At 46.7% G+C, this 20,060-nt stretch overlaps 1 protein-coding gene across 1 annotated transcript in view; it reads left to right on the top strand.

Annotated features, from left to right (window-relative positions):
- Positions 1–20,060, top strand: part of LOC142213427 (NACHT, LRR and PYD domains-containing protein 3-like) — a 102,787-nt gene that overhangs the window by 57,854 nt on the left and 24,873 nt on the right. Inside the window, exon 9 of the mRNA XM_075281744.1 lies at positions 5,424–5,594. Coding sequence (XP_075137845.1) covers positions 5,424–5,594 — 171 coding nt within the window. The remainder of the gene's footprint in view (positions 1–5,423; positions 5,595–20,060) is intronic.

The following is a 20,060-nucleotide window of genomic DNA, read 5'->3' as shown; positions in this document are numbered from 1 at the left end:
TGTGAGGCGACGCCCGCCCGGTGCTCACACTTTATCCAAAAAACACTAGAGACAGGAGGGTATGACAGTATCTCCAGGCTGCTTCAGTAGTTGGGCAGGTAGCTAGGTTAGGCCGCTGTGTGGGGTTACCTTAGCTTCCATCTAGTACTGTTAGCAAGACCTATAAGTCCTGAACTGGCTGCTCCACACTACGGCTCGGTGCAGTAGACTCTATACCAGCCGGTGGACTGGCAGCAGGCTTGGTCTCGTAGCTAGGCTATCTGTCACTGTCTATGTGTGTTATAGCTCCAAGCTGTGCGGAGCCATTTGTGTTGCTGATAGGGGTAATGTTAACCCCTGGCAGTCTTGTTGCAGCTGGTCCACCTGAAGCTGCACAAAACTATTTACCCAGTGCAGTGAACTGGTGTAAAACTTGATTGCAGCCTGTTAAACACTGAAGCTGCAAAAAGCTATTTACCCAGTGAGGTTTAAATGGAGTAAATCTCCATTGTGTAACACGGTTGCCCAGTGAAGTTAACTGGTACAACCTTGCCGCAGCCCGTTCATACTGCTGCAGCCCTGACGCATTCATCCAGTGAAGTGAACTGGTGCATTTACATTACTCCCTGTTCAGACACACTGCTGCCTGGTACTGGCACACAGCCGCCCATCTGGGTCTGTGGACCTCCCTGCAGTGCCCTGCAGTCCGGCGGTTCTGTAGTAGTAAAGAAAAACATTATTTTTTATATAAACACACAGAACCGTAACAAACGCCTGGGAGATGGGGAGTGGCGCATGATGGTGCAGGCCAAAAGGGCGGATGAGGGTGAACTCCCCAATGTATCAGAGACAGATGTGTAAGTGTCCAGGCTGGTGTAAACAGTGTCGGCAACGCCGGGCAACAATTGTCCTGCGTTTGCTCTCTCCCACTTAGCCCAGGGCTTGCCTTCTAAATGACAGCGCACGCAAAAGGTGGTAAGGTTGCTCTTTTCAGAACCTCTACTCTGTTTAGACTTGCAAAGTGTGCAAACCGCACTAAATTTGTCATGTAACTGGTGACACTAGGCATTTCAGTGGTGGTAGTTTGGCCAGGGGGTGCCGCTAGCCTCCTGTGTGACATTGAAATCATCTGCCACTTCGTCATCCTCCTCTACCTCCATCAATATACGCTGTGAAGCGGACAGGAGTGTGCACTGACTATCCTGCTGGAATGGTTCTGCTCCTATGCCCGACTCCTCAGTATACAATGCGTTATCCCTGATGGTGATGAGGGATTCTTACATCACACACAGGAGCGGGATTGTTAAAATCAGTAATGCGTCGTCAAAACTGACCCTCTTGGTGGACTCCTCAAAGACACGGAGAGATCTCGCATAAGTCTGGCAACATGGGCGAGTTTTGCATGAGTGTCTAGTAAATGGAAAATCTTTGGCCTTGCTGCCTCTGGACATGCCTCTGCCTCTAGCCAGCTTTTTTCCTGCTTAGCTTGTCTCCACATCTACACTGCTTTTCCCGCTATACATCACCCCTGTCCATGCCTCTGCCTGTAGCTACCAGTCAGCCATGTGTGCCAGCGTGTTACTTGGCATGACTTATAATGAGCTTCTAACCAGCATAGTTGGGGGAATCAGGGTGGATTGAGCCTCTAACCAGAAGAGTTTGGGGGCATTAGTGTGAATTGCATCTAGTAGGAGCAGAATTGTGCAATGCTGATGGTGGAGGAGTATGAGGAGGAGGAAGAATTGTATAGAGTTAACACACGCATAAAACTTCATGTCAGGGTGCTTGACACTGCTGGACATGAAATTGATGGGTCTATCCAGTAGCTGTTCATTTTGATCAGTGTCAGCTGGTCAGCGCTGACAGCTGGCTGTGCTTATCCGTGATGATGCCACCAGCTGCGCTGAGAACATTTTCCCATAGCATGCTGGCGTCAAGGCTGGAAAGGACCTCCAATGCGTAGAGTGCAGGTTCCAGCCACAAATCCAACTTGGAGACCCACTAAACGTAGGGCGCAGAGAGATCGGAGAGGACAGGGCTGGGGTCGGCCAGGTACTCCCACAACATGCACCTATACTTGTCCCACCTGGTAACACTAGGCCCCTCAGTGGCGGTAGTTTGGCTAGGGGGTGGCATTAACATGTCCCAGACCTTGGAGAGTGTGCCCCTGGTGGGTGTGGACCAGATGGTAATTGTTAGCCTGTTGGAGTAATTAGTCTGGCAACATGGGCGAGTTTTGCATGAATGGCTAGTACATGGAAAATCTTTGGCCTTGCTGCCTCTGGACATGCCTCTGCCTCTAGCCACCTTTTTTGCTGCCGCACTTGCATCCAGATCTACACTGCTTTCACCCCTAGACATCACCCCAGTCCAAGCCTCTGCCTGTAGCCACCTTTTTTCCTGCTTAGCTTGCCTCCACATCTACACTGCTTTCCCCGCTATACATCACCCCTTTCCATTGAGGGTTGGTGGCCTTGTCGTCCACCAACTCCTCTTCCAATTGCTCACTCTCCTCTTACTGCAAACCGCACATGACAACAGCATGCCCTGATGGCAACTGTGTCTCATCATCATCACTGACGACGGAAAATGCTGGTTGCGGGTCCACAACCACAAAATTGCCAGGTGATGGCGGATGCTCCAGTGTTTGGGCATCAGTACACACAGTCGTCTGGTAGCTCCTGGGATTCAGGAAGTGGTTCAACAGAGGGAGAGACAATAAAAGGACCTGAAAAGAGATCCTGGGAGGGGACAAGGGTGGGATGACTCTGTTGGGAAGATTGGGCATGTTGGGAGGAAGGAGGGGCAGACTCTTGAGTATGAACATGACTGCAGGTAGTGGCTGACTGGCTGCTGGAAAAGCAGCTGGAAGCATTATCCGCTAGCCATTGTAACACCTGTTCCTGGTGCTCGGGCCTGGTCTGTGTTGTACCCTGCTTAACACAGCTATCATATTAACAATTGTGATGAGCGCATGCTAATGTTTCTTGTCCAGTGGAAAGTATGGGATAGGATTTCACATAAGTCTGCCACCCATGGAAACTCATGGTGCAGAAACTGAGGGAGCTGACTTTGATGAACCCTTGGGTTTTGGAGATGGAACTCCATCAAAGGTCTCTGCTGCTCACACACCCTGCTCAACATACGGTATCTAGGGTTTCAGTGTGTGGTGACCTCACACAACGGCCGGTGCTTCAGGTAGATGTAGGCATTGCTGGAGTGTATTGAGGCTAGCACCAGGTACTGTAGACTTACCAAAGTGGGAGCACAAGCGCCGCACTTTAACCAGTAGCTTGTGTAAATTAGGGTAATCTGTTAGAAACTGTTGGACCAATAATTTCAAAACGTCGGCCATGTGTGGACCATCTTTGAGTCTGACAAGCTCGAGATCTGCTACCAGGTTCAAGCCATTATCACATACGCTAAGGTGCAGTGGGGCAAAAAACATTGCCATCTCATTCAGGATGGCATCCCTGACCTCAGAGGCACTGTGCTGTCTGTCCCCCAAGCTGATGAGTTTCAGAACGGCCTGCTGACATCTCCCCATGCCAGTGTTGCAGCGTTTCCATCTTGTAGCTGGGGTCAATTTAACGGCGGAGGAGGAGGGTGTTTCAGCAATCCTGGCAGGAATAGTGGGCGGGGAGAGAAGGCAGGCCGCCACAGTTTGCAACCCGGTCCCAGCCTCAACTACATTCAGCCAGCGTGCCGTGATTGAGATGTAGCGTCCCTGGCCGCATGCACTTGTCCATGCGTCGGTGGTCAAGTGGAACTTTGTGCAAAGCGCAGAACTTGTTACGGGACACGTGCTGGTGCAAGGCTCAACTCACCCGAAGGGCCAAAAACACTGCTGGTGAATTTTGTTCAGTTCCAAAGGACTCTTTGATTAGATTTGGTTCAGTCGCAGCTCCAGAACATGCCTTTGAAGGTAAGGTTTCCTTTAATGGCTCCATCTCAGCAGGATGATGATGGTGAAGCTTGGTTAAATCTGGTGTCAGAAGGGAAAGTGGTTTCTGATCTGCATCTAAAGTTCTGGAGCATGTTGTTTGGACTAGTAACACCTGATCAGAACCCTGTATAGGTAATGTAGAGTCCGATATTAGAGGACCATTACCGCTAGTAATAGTTGCAGCCAATTCTCCATATTTGCAGTCCTCTAAATAAAAGTTACCCCCAGGACTTGATCCCAAAATGTTATCAATTTCTCAATCAAAATCAAGGTCAATGTCTGGGTCCTCAGTCCAATCCACTGCGTCAATCCAACACAATGAGAGTGATGGTTCTGCAACCACCGTTTTAGGGGCTAAGAATTTTAAAGGAGCTAACACTCTGCTGGTGCAAGGCTCAACTCACCCAAAAGGCAAAAAAATCTACTGGTGCAAGGCTGAACTAAGTTAAAGGGCCTAAAACTCTGCTGGTAAGAGGCTGAAGTCACCTAAAGGGCCTCAATCTCTGCTGGTAGCTCAGCTTAAGGGCCTCTAACTTAATTTGGAAGGGCTCACGTCAAGGGCCAGAAAAGTGAATTGTTGAAGGTCTCACCACATCACACACACATAAACAATGACAGTTAAGGGTGGGTTTTTTTTGGATTTCCCATTGCCTATTCCATCTGTGGTTGTCATGGGCAATGTGATTTAAAGGGGTGCTTGTTAATGTTTCTTTAGCTTAAATTTGGGTTTCTGTCCATCCATTTGGGGAAGAAAGAAGGTTTCGAGGTATTTTCCCACTGTGATAGAGATTTTTTTTGAGTGTGGAAAGTGTGTAGTTGATAGGCTGTGATGGTGGGGTAAAACAGTGACTTGGGCTTGTTAGATGCCCCCAGGCATGCTTCCCCTGCTGTCCCAGTTGCATTCCAGAGGTGTTGTCATCATTTCCTGGGGTGTCATAGTGGACTTGGTGACCCTCTTGAGTCGAATGGTGGGATCCCCTGAAACGAAGCATTTTCCCCATAGACTATAATGGGGTTCGATATTTGATCGAATAGTCGAATATTGAGTTGCTATTCGAAACTAATAATGAATATGGAATATTTTACTGTTCGCTCATCTCTAATACTGTATACTGAGTTGTGTATCTAATCCTATCAGAGTTGTGTATCTAATCCTATCATGTGTGATACTGTATATTGAGCTGTGTATCTAATCCTATCCTGTTATACTATGTACTGAGCTGTGTATCTAATCCTATCCTGTGTGATACTGTATACTGAGCTGTGTATCTAATCCTATCCTGTGTGATACTGTATACTGAGCTGTGTATCTAATCCTATCATGCGTTATACTGTCTGCTGAGCTGTGTATCTAATCCTATCGTGTGATACTGTATACTGAGCTGTGTATCTTATCCTCTCATGTGTGATACTGTATACTGAGCTGTGTATCTAATCCTCTCATGTGTGATACAGGCTGCTGATACATCGCTCACATCTCCTCTTCTTATTCTTACAGTTTGGCTTATAATAATCTACCAGACACTTCCTGCACCCACTTGGCATCTGTAATATGGAATAACCAGTCCCTGAAGATACTTGATCTGTCCTATAACCGCCTGTCCGGTCCTGACTTCAGTGACTTGATGGCCGCTCTGTCCAATCCAGCCTGCAGGATAGAGGAATTACGGTGCGTATAAGAGATGTGTACAGGAGGAGACATGTGGGGACAAGCTATACAGGGATTTTATTCTATTTTATGTTCCTCCGCACCATTGTTATGTCTATGAGATAAACTGCTGACTGCACTTTCATATGTGACGTCTCTGCTGAGCTGTGAAATAACACAAAATGGGTCAATTATATAACCAAAGTGTGAAGTCAGATATAATAGCGGGCATATACAGAGATCAATTCATGTTTATGCAAAGACCAGAGTTAAAAACACCAATATCAAAAATAATGAGCACATAGTAAAAGAGAAAAGAGGGGAAAAAGAAAAGGATTAGTGTCTAGAGATGAGCGAGTAGTATTCGATCGAATACTACGGCATTCGAAATACTTGTAGTCAGGGGCTACATGGTAGCTCAGTGGTTAGCACTGCAGCCTTGCAGCACTGGAGTCCTGGTGTTCAAACCTCATCAAGGGCAAAAAAATCATCTGCAAGGAGCTTGTATGCGGGCAGTGCGTTGCAAGCACACAGACCCTGTTATAGTCTATGGGGTCCGTGCGCTTTAACTGCACAGCGCTCCTCCTCAACACTCCTCAACTGCACTTCGCTCCTCCTAAACACTCTCCTTCTTCTACCTGTGGACTTGGTGACTCTGCTTTAGTCTAATAGTGGTTTCCCCTGAAACGAGCATTTTATTCCCATAGACTATAATGGGATTCGATACTCGATCAAGTAGTTGAATATTGAGAGGCTACTCGAAACAAATATTGAATCTTGAATATTTCACTATTCGCTCAGCTCTACTAGTTTCCCAATAATGTGAATTCCACCAAAAAATGGGATACACATAGAGGGGTAGTAGTGAAAGCAGCAGAGTAATGAAAAAATACAATAAATAAATAAAAATTAATCAAACATAACAGTATTGCTATACTGTATATAGACCAACCTACTGTCAGGAATATCCGTATTACTTGGTGCAATGCAAAACCTGCAGAATCGGCATGTACAATGGCAAATTTATATGTACCCTAAATTAGATATAAGAATAAGAAGGAGGACCAAGTGCAGCATCCTGAAGTAGCTGCTATTTCTGTGTTTGTCTATTGTGCCTCCAGGTTATATTGGTATGTCCTGTCTTATATATTGTGTGTTAAATGTCATTGTTATGCAGTAGAGATGAGAGAACACTGTTCGATCGAATAGGGCGGATGAGGGTGAACTCCCCAATGTGTCAGAGACAGATGTGTAAGTGTCCAGGCTGGTGTAAACAGTGGAAGAGGCAGTGTCGGCAACGCCAAGCGACGATTGTCCTGCGTTTGCTCTCTCCCACTTAGCCCAGGGCTTGCCTTCTAAATGACAGCAAATGCAAAAGGTGGTAAGGTTGCTCTTTTCAGAGCCCCTACTCAGTTTAGACTTGCAAAGTGTGCAAACCACACTAAATTTGTTATGTAACTGGTGACACTAGGCATCTCAGTGGCGGTAGTTTGGCCAGGGGGTGCCGCTAGCCTCCTGTGTGACAATGAAATGAAATCATCTGCCACTTTGTCATCCTCCTCTTCCTCCATCAATATATGCTGTGAAGCGGACAGGAGTGTGCACTGACTATCCTGCTGGAATGGTTCTGCTCCTATGCCCGACTCCTCAGCGTACAATGCGTTATCCCTGATGGTGATGAGGGATACTTGCATCACACAAAGGAGCGGGATAGTTAAAATCAGTAATGCATCGTCAAAGCTGACCCTCTTGGTGGACTCCTCAAAGACACGGAGAGATAATCGCATAAGTCTGGCAACATGGGCGAGTTTTGCATGAGTGGCTAGTACATGGAAAATCTTTGGCCTTGCTGCCTCTGGACATGCCTCTGCCTCTAGCCACCTTTTTTCCTGCTTAGCTCGCCTCCACATCTACACTGCTTTCCCCACTATACATCACCCCTGTCCATGCCTCTGCCTGTAGCTACCTTTTTTGCTGCTTAGCCTGCCTCCATATTTACATATCATTTGTGCAATTCTTTTGCTCTCCTGTACCAGAACAAAGGATGAGCTTTTTAACTTATATAGGGGGTCGAGGATTGCAAAAATCCATTATTGTTTGCTGTCCATGATGTAAACTATGCCATTTTCTCTTGAAAAGCAACCTAACATGAAGTCAGCCATGTGTGCCAGTGTGTTACTTGGCATGACTTATAATGAGCTTCTAACCAGCACAGTTGGGGGAATCAGGGTGGATTGAGCCTCTAACCAGAAGAGTTTGGGGACATTAGTGTGAATTGAACCTAGTAGAAGCAGAATTGTGCAACGCTGATGGTGGAGAAGTATGAGGAGTAGGAAGAATTGTAGAGGGTGTATATCCAGTGGCTGTTCATTTTGATCAGCGTCAGCCGGTCAGCACTGACAGCTGGTTGTGCTTATCCATGATGATGCCACCGGCTGCGCTGAAGACATTTCCCGATAGCATGCTAGCGTCAAGGCAGGAAAGGACCTCCAATGTGTAGAGCGCAAGTTCTAGCCACAAATCCAACTTGGAGACCCACTAAATGTAGGGCGCAGAGAGATTGGAGAGGACAGGGCTGGGGTCAGCCAGGTACTCCCTCAACATGTGCCTATACTTGTCCCTCCTGGTGACACTAGGCCCCTCAGTGGTGGTAGTTTGGCAGGGGGTGCCATTAACGTGTCCCAGACCTTGGAGAGTGTGCCCCTGGTGGGTGTGGACCGGATGGCAATTGTTAGTCTGGCAACATGGGTGAGTTTTGCATGAGTGGCTAGTACATGGAAAATCTTTGGCCTTGCTGCCTCTGGACATGCCTCTGCCTCTAGCCACCTTTTTTGCTGCCGCGCTTGCATCCAGATTTACACTGCTTTCCCATTGGTTATTCCATCTGTGGTTGTCATGAGCAAAGTGATTTAAAGGGGTGCTTGTTAATGTTTCTTTAGCTTAAATTTGGGTTTCTGTCCATCCTTTTGGGGAAGAAAGAAGGTTTCCAGGTATTTTTCCACTTTGATAGAGGTTTTTTTGAGTGTGGAAAGTGTGTAGTTGTGATTGTGGGGTAAAACTGTGACTTGGACTTGTTAGATGCCGCCAGGCATGCTTCCCCTGCTGTCCCAGATGCATTGCAGAGGTGTTGGCATCATCTGCTGAGGTGTCATAGTGGATTTGGTGACTCTCCAGTGTCGAATGATGGGTTCCCCTGAAACGAAGCATTTTTCCCCATAGACTATAATAGGGTTCGATATTCGATTGAATAGTCGAATATTAAGCGCTATTCAAAACGAATAACAAATATCGAATATTTTACTGTTCGCTCATCTCTAATCACAGTGTACATTTTTTCCCCATATCTGTATGTCTTTGTAGAATGGGAGGAAATCCACACAAACACGGGGAAAACATACAAACTCCTTGCAGAGGATTCCAGTGCTGCAAGGCTCCAATGCTAACCACTGAGCCACCGTGTTTCCCCAATCTCAGAAAGTTTGGCGTGCACGCTTACTGACCCAGGTCTTATTACTTGCAAAGACAAAAGGGGAGACACTGAGCAGTAAATGATAATGTAGATCTGTCGCAAATTGCATGAGTATTAGATATAAAGTTGAAGAAGAAGTGACCAAAAATGGCCCCTCACCTGGGTGAGTAGGGAATAAGCCACAACAGCTGTAAGCATATAACAAGCTGTGAGGGTGGCAGCAAGGATGTCCAATGCCAATGGATACCACGAAGTTCACATACACAGAAGACAATGGGACAAATCTCCCAATCTGGACAATCCGACCACGTATGAATGATGGATTCTCGGGTCACTTGTATTGTGTCAAAGCCTCTTTATTGGTAGAACTCTCCAGCGCCGCCTCCATCTTCTTCAGGAATGGGATTTTCATGCGTCTTCTTCTGGTGCTCGCTTCAAACCTCTAGGCCTCGGGCCTAGGGCAAACTCGACTCCACATGCCCACCGGCCACAAGAAAATGGCCGCTTACACAGTATTGTATTTCTTGTGGCCAGCGGGCATGCCACAGAAGTTTGAAGCCAACCCTCAGAAGAAGACGCGTGAAGACCGCGTTCCTGAAGAAGATGGAGGAGGCGCTAGAGAGTTCTCTTGCAGCATTGGGGATGCCCTCAAGTGCTGTTTGAGTGCTGGGGCCCGCCAAGTGACCAAAGATAAAAAACGCAACGTTTTAAAAAGTTTATTCGGTATTACATTATACAATAATCATATACAACTGATCAGTATTGGAATCCTGATTGCTAAATTATTCAGTATTACAATAATCATATACAATTGATTAGTATATACAATTTACAAGTTTAACCAAGAATATTGTAGCATTGGGCTGTGTTGTGTTTTTGGAAGTAAGCTGGCTTTTGTCACGGCAACAGCTGCGGAGGGTTTGGCCAGGAGATGATGCTTAGGGGTAGTATTTACAGATGACTCATTCAAGTTCGTTTTTAAACTGTTCAAAGTCTCTCTCGTAGACAAATTACCCACAACAGTAGATGGAATATCTGTTGGCCATGGCAAGCATAAATGCATCCCAACCCGGAGGGGCTTTGTTTCTTGGGAGGTGGTGGCTTTGCCTCACATTGCGCACATGGTCCAGCATGTTAGAACCAGGAACAACATCGCCCTTGTAAATAAATTGATCTTTATCATTCCACGCTGTAACTCCTCCGCTCTGCTTCAGTCTACTTAACAAAAGTTCAGCATTTTTCTTAAAACGGGATCACGTGTTACAATTGTCATGGATTGAATCGTTTTTATCAGCGGCTGTATTTTGCAATTGTTGATGACCAGGTGTTAGGGTTGGGTCCCGCAGGGTTCTCTCTCAGCGCACAGTGCCACCTGCGGGTCAATCTAACTCTGGCCCTTGGCCTCGGGTAGTGAGGTGTCTGGAGTGTAAGTCCAGCTTGCGGCCTACTGAGCATGCTCAGACTTTTTGGAGCCGTTCACAAGCTAAGTGCTATTTCTTCCCTATTGAGCATGAGCGGTGATGTCATGGCTACCGTCCCTATTGGGTGGGGATTTCCCTTTAAATAGTGTGAGCCTACGCCCACCCGGCGCTCACACTTTGACTGAAGTTTGTTAATGACAGTAGTTCAGGGCTAGGCTCCAGTATCCAGGCAGGTGTTCATACTAGGCCTCTGTGTGGGGTTTCTTTAGCCTCTATCTGCTCTGTAGTTAGTACCTAATAGAGATGAGCGAACAGTAAAATGTTCAATATTCAATATTCGTTTCAAATAGCCGCTCAATATTTGACTATTCGAACGAATATCAAACCCCATTATAGTCTATGGGAGGAAATGCTTTGCTACAGGCGATCCTACCATTCGACTCAGGAGGGTCACCAAGTCCACTATCACACCCCAGGAAATGATGCCAACACCTCTGCAATGCAACTGGAACAGCAGGGGAAGCATGTCTGGGGGCATCAAGTACCTTTATTATGTCGGGATCCCTGTCAGCTTGCGATATGCCGGAGCTGAATTTTTCCCATAGGAATGCATTGACCAGCGTTGATTGGCCAGTGTACAGCATTTGGCCAATCAACACTGGTTCTGCCTGAGGAGGCGGAGTCTAAAATCAGTTCACAGCAGTTTACATTCTGGTCCGATTTTAGACTTTGCCTCCTCCGTTAGAACCAGCTTTGATTGGCCCAATGCTGTACACTGGCCAATCAACGCTGGTCAATGCATTCCTATGACGAGATGAAGCAGAGCTAGCCGTGCGGTTAGCTCGGCTACTCTGGACACCGGAGATGAAGTAGAGCTCAGCTCTGCTACACCTAACCATCCCTTCAGCTACTCCTCCTGTCACACACATCTCTGATGTAACAGAGCTCAGCACTCACTCAGCTCTGCTACATTTCTAAACTCTGTTGTAGAGATGTAGTAGAGCTGAGTGTGTACTGAGCTCTGCTGCATACAAGATGTGTGAGATAGGAGGAGTAGATGTAGGGATGGTTGGGAGTAGTGCAGAGCTGTTAACCAGAGATGTAGCAGAGCTGGCCGATGTTAGCAGTCCGATGCAGCAGAGCTGAGTGTGTTAGTCTGCTGCATCGGAATGCTACATCTGCCAGCTCTCCTACATCGGGCCGTGCACTCAGCTCAACTACTCCAGAGTAGTATTTTTACGGACATTGTAAGGTTTACAAGTGAAACAACAATATTCATAATTTTCAAGAACATTTCCAAAACCTATTTTTTAAGGGACTAATCCAGTTATGAAGGGGTTATGAAAGACCCCTGTATTAGAAACCCCCATAAATCACCCCATTTTCAAAACTGCACCCCTTACATAAGCCAAAACAACATATATCAAGTATTTCAACCCTATAAGTACTTAACAGGAATTAATACAAAAGAAGGTGAAATTTACACATTTCATTTTCTTTTACTAATATTTTTGTTTAGTGGTAGAATTTGCACATTCACAAGGGGTAAAATTAGAAAATGGATGCTACAATTTGTTGTGCAAGTTTTCCCGACTACCATAGTACCCCACTTGTGGGTGTAAACTAATATATAGATGCACCGTGAGACGCAGAAGGGAAGGCGCGCCAAGGAGCTTTTAGAGGGCAGATCTGGCTGTGATCAGTTTCAGGCACCATGTCACATTTACAAAGCCCTTGAGGTGTCAAAACAGTGGAAACCTCTAGAAAGTGACCCCATTTTGAAAACTGCACCCCTCAAAGAATTTATCAAGTGATGTAGTGAGCATTAGTAACCCCGAAGTGAATGTGTAAGCTGTGCGGAGTAAATTGGGCACACCAAATCCCATTCTATTTTCCCACTAGCTCCTATGACACGGACAGGGAAGAGGGGCATTCTGGGGGATCAGCGCTGGTGTCTTCTCTCTCATCAGCTCTAAATATGGGGTGTCCCCTGAAAACGCTTGCACAGCTTATGCATTTCCTTCTAGTCGCAGCTACTTATGTCCTAATGATTTGGAGATTTGGGTTTTTTTTTGTCTTCACATTGTACAAGCTATATATATATATATATATATATATATATATATATATATATATATATTTATTTTCTGGCAATGTGGCCATATGAGGGCTTGGTGTTTGCAGTATGAGATGTACTTTTCTGTGCCACCATTTTGGGGTGCCTGTAACTTATTGAGTAAATTTTATTAACTCTTTCTGGGTGGGATGTGAAAGAAAATATCAATTCTGGCATTGCTTTTTAGCATTTTTTTTTCCTGTGCAGCGTACAGCATAAGTAACGTGTTACCTTTATTGTGCGGGTCTGTACGGTTACGGTGATACCTCATTTATTTTATTTTTTAATGCGTTGCTATTTGTTCAGAATAAAATTCATTTCGGGAACAAAAAAAACTATTATTTTTACATTGCCATCTTCTGAAAGACATTTTTATTTTTCTGTTGACAGAGCTGGTTGAGGGCTTATTTTTGGCGGGATGACCTCTGCTTTTAATTGGTACCATTTTTTTCATCTGACTATTTATTTACTTTTTATTGAACATTTTGTGAGGCAAAGGTGGCGAATAATCATTATTTTGGGTGTTTTTCTACGTTTTTTTTATGTCGTTCATCGTACAGGTTAAATAATGTTTTAATAATTGTTCGGGTTTTAACGAACGCGATGATACCAAATGTGTAATTTTTTTTCTATTTTTCTTCATTTTACATAATAAAATATTTTATATGGAAAAATGGGATTTTGGGGCTTTATTTATTTTTAAGCATATTTAAACTTTCTTTTCTTTACTTTTTTATAATTTTTTTTTCTGACCCTATGGTGGATTGAAGCAGTGATCTGCTGATCGCTGCTAGAGATGAGCGAACAGTGTTCTATTGAACACATGTTCGATCGGATATCACACTGTCCGCCATGTTCAAATCGAATCGAACACCGCGTGGTAAACTGACTAAAAACTCGATTCCCCTCCCACCTTCCCTGGCGCTTTTTTTTGCACCAAATAACAGCGCAGGGGAGGTGGGACAGGAACTACGACAACAGGGACATGGAAAAAAAATAGTAAAAACCCATTGGCTGCTGAAAACATGTGATTGATAAGAACAGCGCCGCCCAGCTTCGCATCATTCTGAGCTTTCACTTGGTCACAGACGGAGGTCTGCGTCAATTTAGATAGGGATTAGATTCTGCTAGGCAGGGATAGGATAGGGTAGGATAGGATAGGGTAGGATAGGATAGTAGAGGAGAAGAAAACCAACAGCTCTTTTAAGAGCTACATTGAAGGGAGAATAAAAAAAAATGATTGTCACAGTGTCTACCCACTAACGCTAACGTGGGATTCATAGGCTGCATCAGCGCTACACAGCTCTCCGCGGTGGGGATAATACTGAAAGTGTATTCCCACATACTTTATATACCCTTAATCCACGTCCTAACAGTGTTCCCCCCCGGAACTAACTGGCATACACTGAAATGCTCAGCCCATATACCCTCAATCCACGTTCTAACAGTGTGCCCCCCCACCACCCCATAGCTAACTGGCATAAACTGAAATGCTCAGCCCATATACCCTCAATCCACGTTCTAACAGTGTGCCCCCCACCCCCCCGTAGCTAACTGGTATACACTGAAATGCTCAGCCCATAGAATGTGGATTAGGGATATATAGGGTATGACAGTGTGCCCCCCCTTCCCCCGCACCTAACTTGTATACACTGGAATGTTCAGAGCATATATGCAGCATCACGGTTGTCATGGTGTGTATTCCCTTAAAGCAGATTTCCTCTACATACATTCAAAATCCCAGGATAATGAAGCTTCACCCAGGTTGTGACTGTTTTCATTCCCCAAATTATTTGGGGGATGCATACACCTGAAATCTTAGCCTATTGCCATATTCACCTGGGTTGTCAGTGTGAATTCCCCAAATTATTTGGGGATACATACATTTAAAATTTATGGGTATTGGCATATTCACCTGGGTTGTCAGTGTTAATTCCCCAAATAATTTGGGGATACATACACCCTACATCTCAGGTTCTTGCCATATTCACCCAGGTTCTGAGTGTTAATTCCCCAAAGAAAGTGGGGCCTTCACACCACCCTCATTTGTTGCTATTGGCATATAGTGCCAGGTTCTGAGTGTTAATTCCCCAAATAATTTGGGGATACATACACCCTACATCTCAGGCTCTTGCCATATTTACCCAGGTTGTCAGTGCTAATTCTCCAAATTATTTGGGGATACATACACCCTACATCTCAGGCTCTTGCCATATTCACCCAGGTTCTGATTGTTAATTCCCCAGATAAATTGGGGCCTGCATACCACCTTCATTTCTTGCTATTGACATAGACACCCAGGTTCTGAGTGTTACTTCCCCCAAATAATTGTACAAACACCCTACATCTCAGGCTCTTGCCATATTCACCCAGGTTGTCAGTGTTAATTCCCCAAATAATTTGGGGATACATACATACATTTTAATTCTCAGGCTAATGAAGCTTCACTAAGGTTGTGACAGTGTGTAAAACCCCCCCCCCCCCAAAAAAAAAAAAAAAAAAAAACCCTTGGCATACATACATTCTAATTGTCAGGCTATAGAAGCTTTAGCCAGGTTGTGACAGTGTGTAACTCCATCAACACTAAGTGTGATACATATTAATTGTCAGACTATGTACGCTAAACCCAGTATTCCACGGTGTGTCCCCACAAAACCTAAGTGGGATACACACCAATTTTCAGGCTATGTACGCTCAACCCAAGGGATACAGGTCCAAATTATACACCCAATTAGTGTAATTCGTAGAGGAATTGGAGAGGACTGTGGTTGGCCAGGTACTCACGCAACATGCGCCTATACTTTTCCCTCATGATGACACTAGGCCCCTAACTGGCAGTAGTTTGGGCAGGGAGGGAGGGTGAAACATTAACGTGTACCAGACCTTGTACAGTGTTCCCCTGGTGGTTGTGCAGCGTCTGACGCCCAAGAGGGTTTATGGAAACATCTCCATCATATTCTGCACCAGTTGCTTGTGCCAATTATTTTTGCAATTTTTTTTTCCTCTCCCCTAATATAACAAAGGAACAGACATTAGACCTATACCGGGGGTCGAGGCTTGCAAAAATCCAGTATTATTTGCTCTCCATGATGTGAAATATGCATTTGTCTCTTGAAAAGCAACTGGACATCAAGTCAGCCATGTGTGCCAGTGAGTTACTTGGCATGACTTTGCTGCCCCCAACTGTAAGGGTCACTCTCCATTTCCTCCATTTTCCACTCCCCTTCACACCATCTGTGGTGAAGCAATGGGATGCACTGAAGTGCACCCTGAAGCCTCATGTGGGACAGGGACATCAGATGCCACTCCATCCCCCTCGTCTTCCTCCGTCAGCCAACGGTGCAAAGATGAGAGGAGTGTGCTCTGAATGTTTTCAGCCTAGCCGAGGCTACTTCTCACTTACAAAAATGGCCACACTTTGACCAGTATACCAGGCACAATGGTGTAGGTTTCAAAAAACCTTTGCACAAACAAGTTGAAAACGTGGGGCATGTGTGGACCGTGTTTGAGTCTGGCAAGCTCTAGATCAGCTACCAGGTTCCTGCCATTATCACTCAACAGAAACATGTCTGGCCCCAGGTGTAGCAGGGAAAAACACATTGCCATCTCAGCCAGGATGGCATCCCTGACCTCGGAGACAGTGTGCTGTTTGTCCCCCTTAAGCTGATGAGCTTCAGCACATCCTGCTGACATCTCCCCACGCCAGTGTTACAGCGTTTGCTGCTTGTAGCTGGGGTGGAGGTTGCAGCGTAGTAGGCTTTCAGTTAACTCCTGCCATGAATTTTGGGCTGGGAGAGGAGATAGGCCACCCCAGTTTGCACCCCGGGCCCAGACTCCACTACATTCACCCTTCCTGTCATTAAAGATATGCTGCATCCCTGACCACAGGCGATTCGTTGGTGGGCAAGTTGACCTTGCAACAAAGCGCAGAAGTCTGGGCCCGAATTATGTTATGGAGCACGTACAAGCACAAGGCGGGGACAGCACAACAAGAGAAGTTGTAACGGCTATGCCTGAAATAGGGAGGTGACCCAGCTGCCATCTGGTGATGGAAGGCCTGAGTATCCAGAAGCATAAACGCCTACATCTCCAGGGCCAGCAGTTTTTAGATGAGGCCCTTCAAGGCTTGGGCATGTGGGTGGCTTGCGCTGTACTTCTGCCTGCAATGAAACGCATGGGAGATGGGGAGTGGCTGTGAAGAGAAACATGATGGTGCAGGCAACAAGGCTGGATGGTGGTGAACTCCCCAAAATGTCAGAGACAGATATGTAGGTGTCCAGGCTGGTGGTCTGGCCTGCAGCACCAGCACTGTAAACAGTGGAAGTGGCAGTGTCGGAAATGCCGGGCGACGATTGTCGTGTTTGCTCTCTCCCACTGAGCCCAGGGCTTGCCTTCCAAATGATAGCGCATGCAAGAGGTGGTGAGGTTGCTCTCTTCAGATCCCCTACTCATGTTAGACTTGCAAAGTGAGCAAACTGCACTAAATTTGTCATGTAACGGACATGTATATGATGGGTCTATCCATTGGCAGTTCATTTTGGTGAAAGTCAGCCTGTCAGCACTGTCAGCTGACAGACAGCTGTACTTATCGGTGATGCCACCGGCTGCGCTGAAGATCCTTTCCGATAGCACACTGGCAGCAGGGAAGGACCTCCAAAGTGAACAGCACAAGTTCCAGCCACAAATGAAACTTGGAGATACAATGAGTGTGGGGCGCAGGGGGATGGGAGAGGACAGAGCTGGGGTCGGCCAGGTACTCCCGCAATATGCGCCTATACTTGTCCCTCCTGGTGACACTAGGCCCCTCAGTGGCGGTAGTTTGCCCAGGGGGTGCCATTAACGTGTCCCATACCTAGGAAAGATTCTTGAAATAGGGTAGAGTTTTGCATCATTGCCCTTGCTGCCTCTGGACATCCCTTTGCCTGTAGCCACCGTATTTGCTGCTTAGCTTGCCTCCACATTTACACTGCTTTTGTCCCTAGACATCACCCCAGTCCATGCCTCAGCTTGTATCCACAGTTTTTGCTGCTTAGCTTGCCTCCACATCCACACTGCTTTTGCCCCTAGACATCACCCCAGTCCATGCCTCTGCTTGTATCCCCAGTTTTTGCTGCTTAGCTTGCCTCCACATCCACATTGCTTTTGCCCCTAGACATCACCCCTATCCATGCCTCTGCCTCTAGCCATAACTCTGCCACCCATGGAAACTCATGGTGCAGAAACTGAGGGAGCTGACCTTGAGGAACCCTTGGGTTTTGTAGATGGAACTCCATCAAAGGTCTGTACAGCTCACACACCCTGGTCAAAACATGGTATGTAGGGTTTCAGCGTGTGTGGACGACGGACAACAGCCGGTGTTCAGGCAGATGTAGGCCTTGCTGGAGTGTTTTGAGGCTAGCAGCGGCTAGTGTAGACTTGCGAAAGTGGGTGGCCAAGCGCCGCACTTTCACCCTTAGCTCCGCTAATTTGGGGTATGATTTTAAACAAGGTTGCACCACTACATTGAACACGAGGGCAAGGCATGGAACGTTTTGGAGGCTGGCAAGCTCCAGAGCCCTCCAACAAGACAAAAAAGCCTGGCCCCAGGGGCAGCGGGGAAAAACAAATTGCCATCTCATCCAGGATGGCATCCCTGACCTCAGAGGCAGTGTGCGGTCTGTCCCCCAAGCTGATGAGCTTCAGCACAGCCTGCTGACGTCTCCTCATGCCAGTGTTGCAGCATTTCCATCTCGTAGCTGGGGTCAATTTAACGGCGGAGGAGAAGGAGGGTGGTGTTTCAGCACTCCTGCCAGGAATAGTGGGCGGGGAGAGAAGGCAGGCCGCCACAGTTTGCAACCCGGTCCCAGCCTCAACTACATTCAGCCAGTGTGCCGTGATTGAGATGTAGCGTCCTTGGCCGCATGCACTTGTCCACGCGTCGGTGGTCAATTGGAACTTTGTGCAAAGCGCAGAACTTAGGGCCTGCCTGATGTTACGGGACACACGCTGGTGCAAGGCTCAACTCACCCTAAGAGCCAAAAACACTGCTGGTGAATTTTGTTCAGTTCAAAAGGACTCTGTGTTTAAATTTGGCTCAGTCGCAGCTCCAGGACATGCCTTTGAAGGCAAGGTTTCCTTTAGTGGCTCCATCTCAGCAGGATGATGGTGAAGCTTGGTTAAATCTGGTGTCGGAAGGGAAAGTGGTTTCTGATCTACATCTAAAGTACTGGAGCATGTTGTTTGGAGACTTAACACCTGATCAGAACCCTGTATAGGTAATGTAGAGTCCGATATTAGAGGACCATTACCGCTAGTAGTGGTTGCAGCCAATTCTCCACCTTTGCGGTCCTCTAAAAGTTACCCCCAGGACTTGATGCCAAAAAGTTATCAATTTCCCAATCAAAATCAAGGTCAATGTCTGGGTCCTCAGTCCAATCCACTGCATCAATCCAACACAATGAGAGTGATGGTTCTGGAATCACTGTTTTAGGGGCAAAGAGTTTTAAAGGGGCTAACACTCACTTTTTCGAATAGTACTCGCTCATCTGATACTATAGCTTTTTCCACAATGATTGGCCAGTAGCCAAGCATTGTGGGAAATAACCTCCGACCTCGATCCCGCCGGAAAAGATTGGGATCGGAATTCCAATCACGATCGTGAAATTTACTCGATCAGCAATTTCCGATCCCAATCACTCAACCCTACTCATGATGATGGTGGGAGAGTCTGTGGATAGAAAGTGTGTGAGCCAGGTGGTGAAGTGGTCGATGAAGGCAGCGGTAGGTCAATAAATAACAGCCAGTTGGAGGATGAGTAGATACGAACAGAGCACACTTCAAAGGAGGGGGGCTGAGAGCAGGTAGTGGTTGAATTGGGGCGAATGAGCAATTGTCTGAGAGGAGAATGCCTACACCAGGTTTATTGTTGAGGCGGGGAGTGTATGAGAACTGCAGACCTCCATAGGAGAAGGCAGCAGTGGAGGTGGTGTCTGAGGGTGTCAGCCATGTTTCTATGATGCCGAGAAAAGTAAATACATTAAAAGTGAAGAGGTCGTGGATGTAGTGCAGGGGTGCTCACACTTTCTCAGCGTGTGAGCTACTTCATTAGCTGACCAAGGCAAAAGATCTACTAGGATGGGGCCGGGCGGGCCTATGGACGGGACCGGGCTGGCTTGTGGGCGGGGCGGGCATGTCTGTGGGTGGGGTCGAGCATGTGGGCAGGGCCAGGAGGATTGTGACAGCAGGAGACAGCAGCGTTCTGTGGCCGCCCAGGGATCCCTGCTGTCTGTTTGTTCACAGCACAGGCTGAGAGTTATATCTGGACACTGGCAGGCTGGGGCTGCGGCAGCCCCGCCTGCCAGTGTCCGGAGATGACTCTCAGCCTGCACTGTGAACAAGCAGACACCGGGGATCCCGCGATCGACCCATACGTCCTTTGCGATCTACCAGTAGATCGCGATTGATGTATTAGGCACCCCTGAGATAGTGCACCTGAGAAGACA

Source organism: Leptodactylus fuscus, chromosome 7, assembly GCF_031893055.1.
Source record: "Leptodactylus fuscus isolate aLepFus1 chromosome 7, aLepFus1.hap2, whole genome shotgun sequence".
Taxonomy (NCBI): domain Eukaryota; kingdom Metazoa; phylum Chordata; class Amphibia; order Anura; family Leptodactylidae; genus Leptodactylus; species Leptodactylus fuscus.
This window is presented reverse-complemented; position numbering and strand designations above follow the sequence as displayed.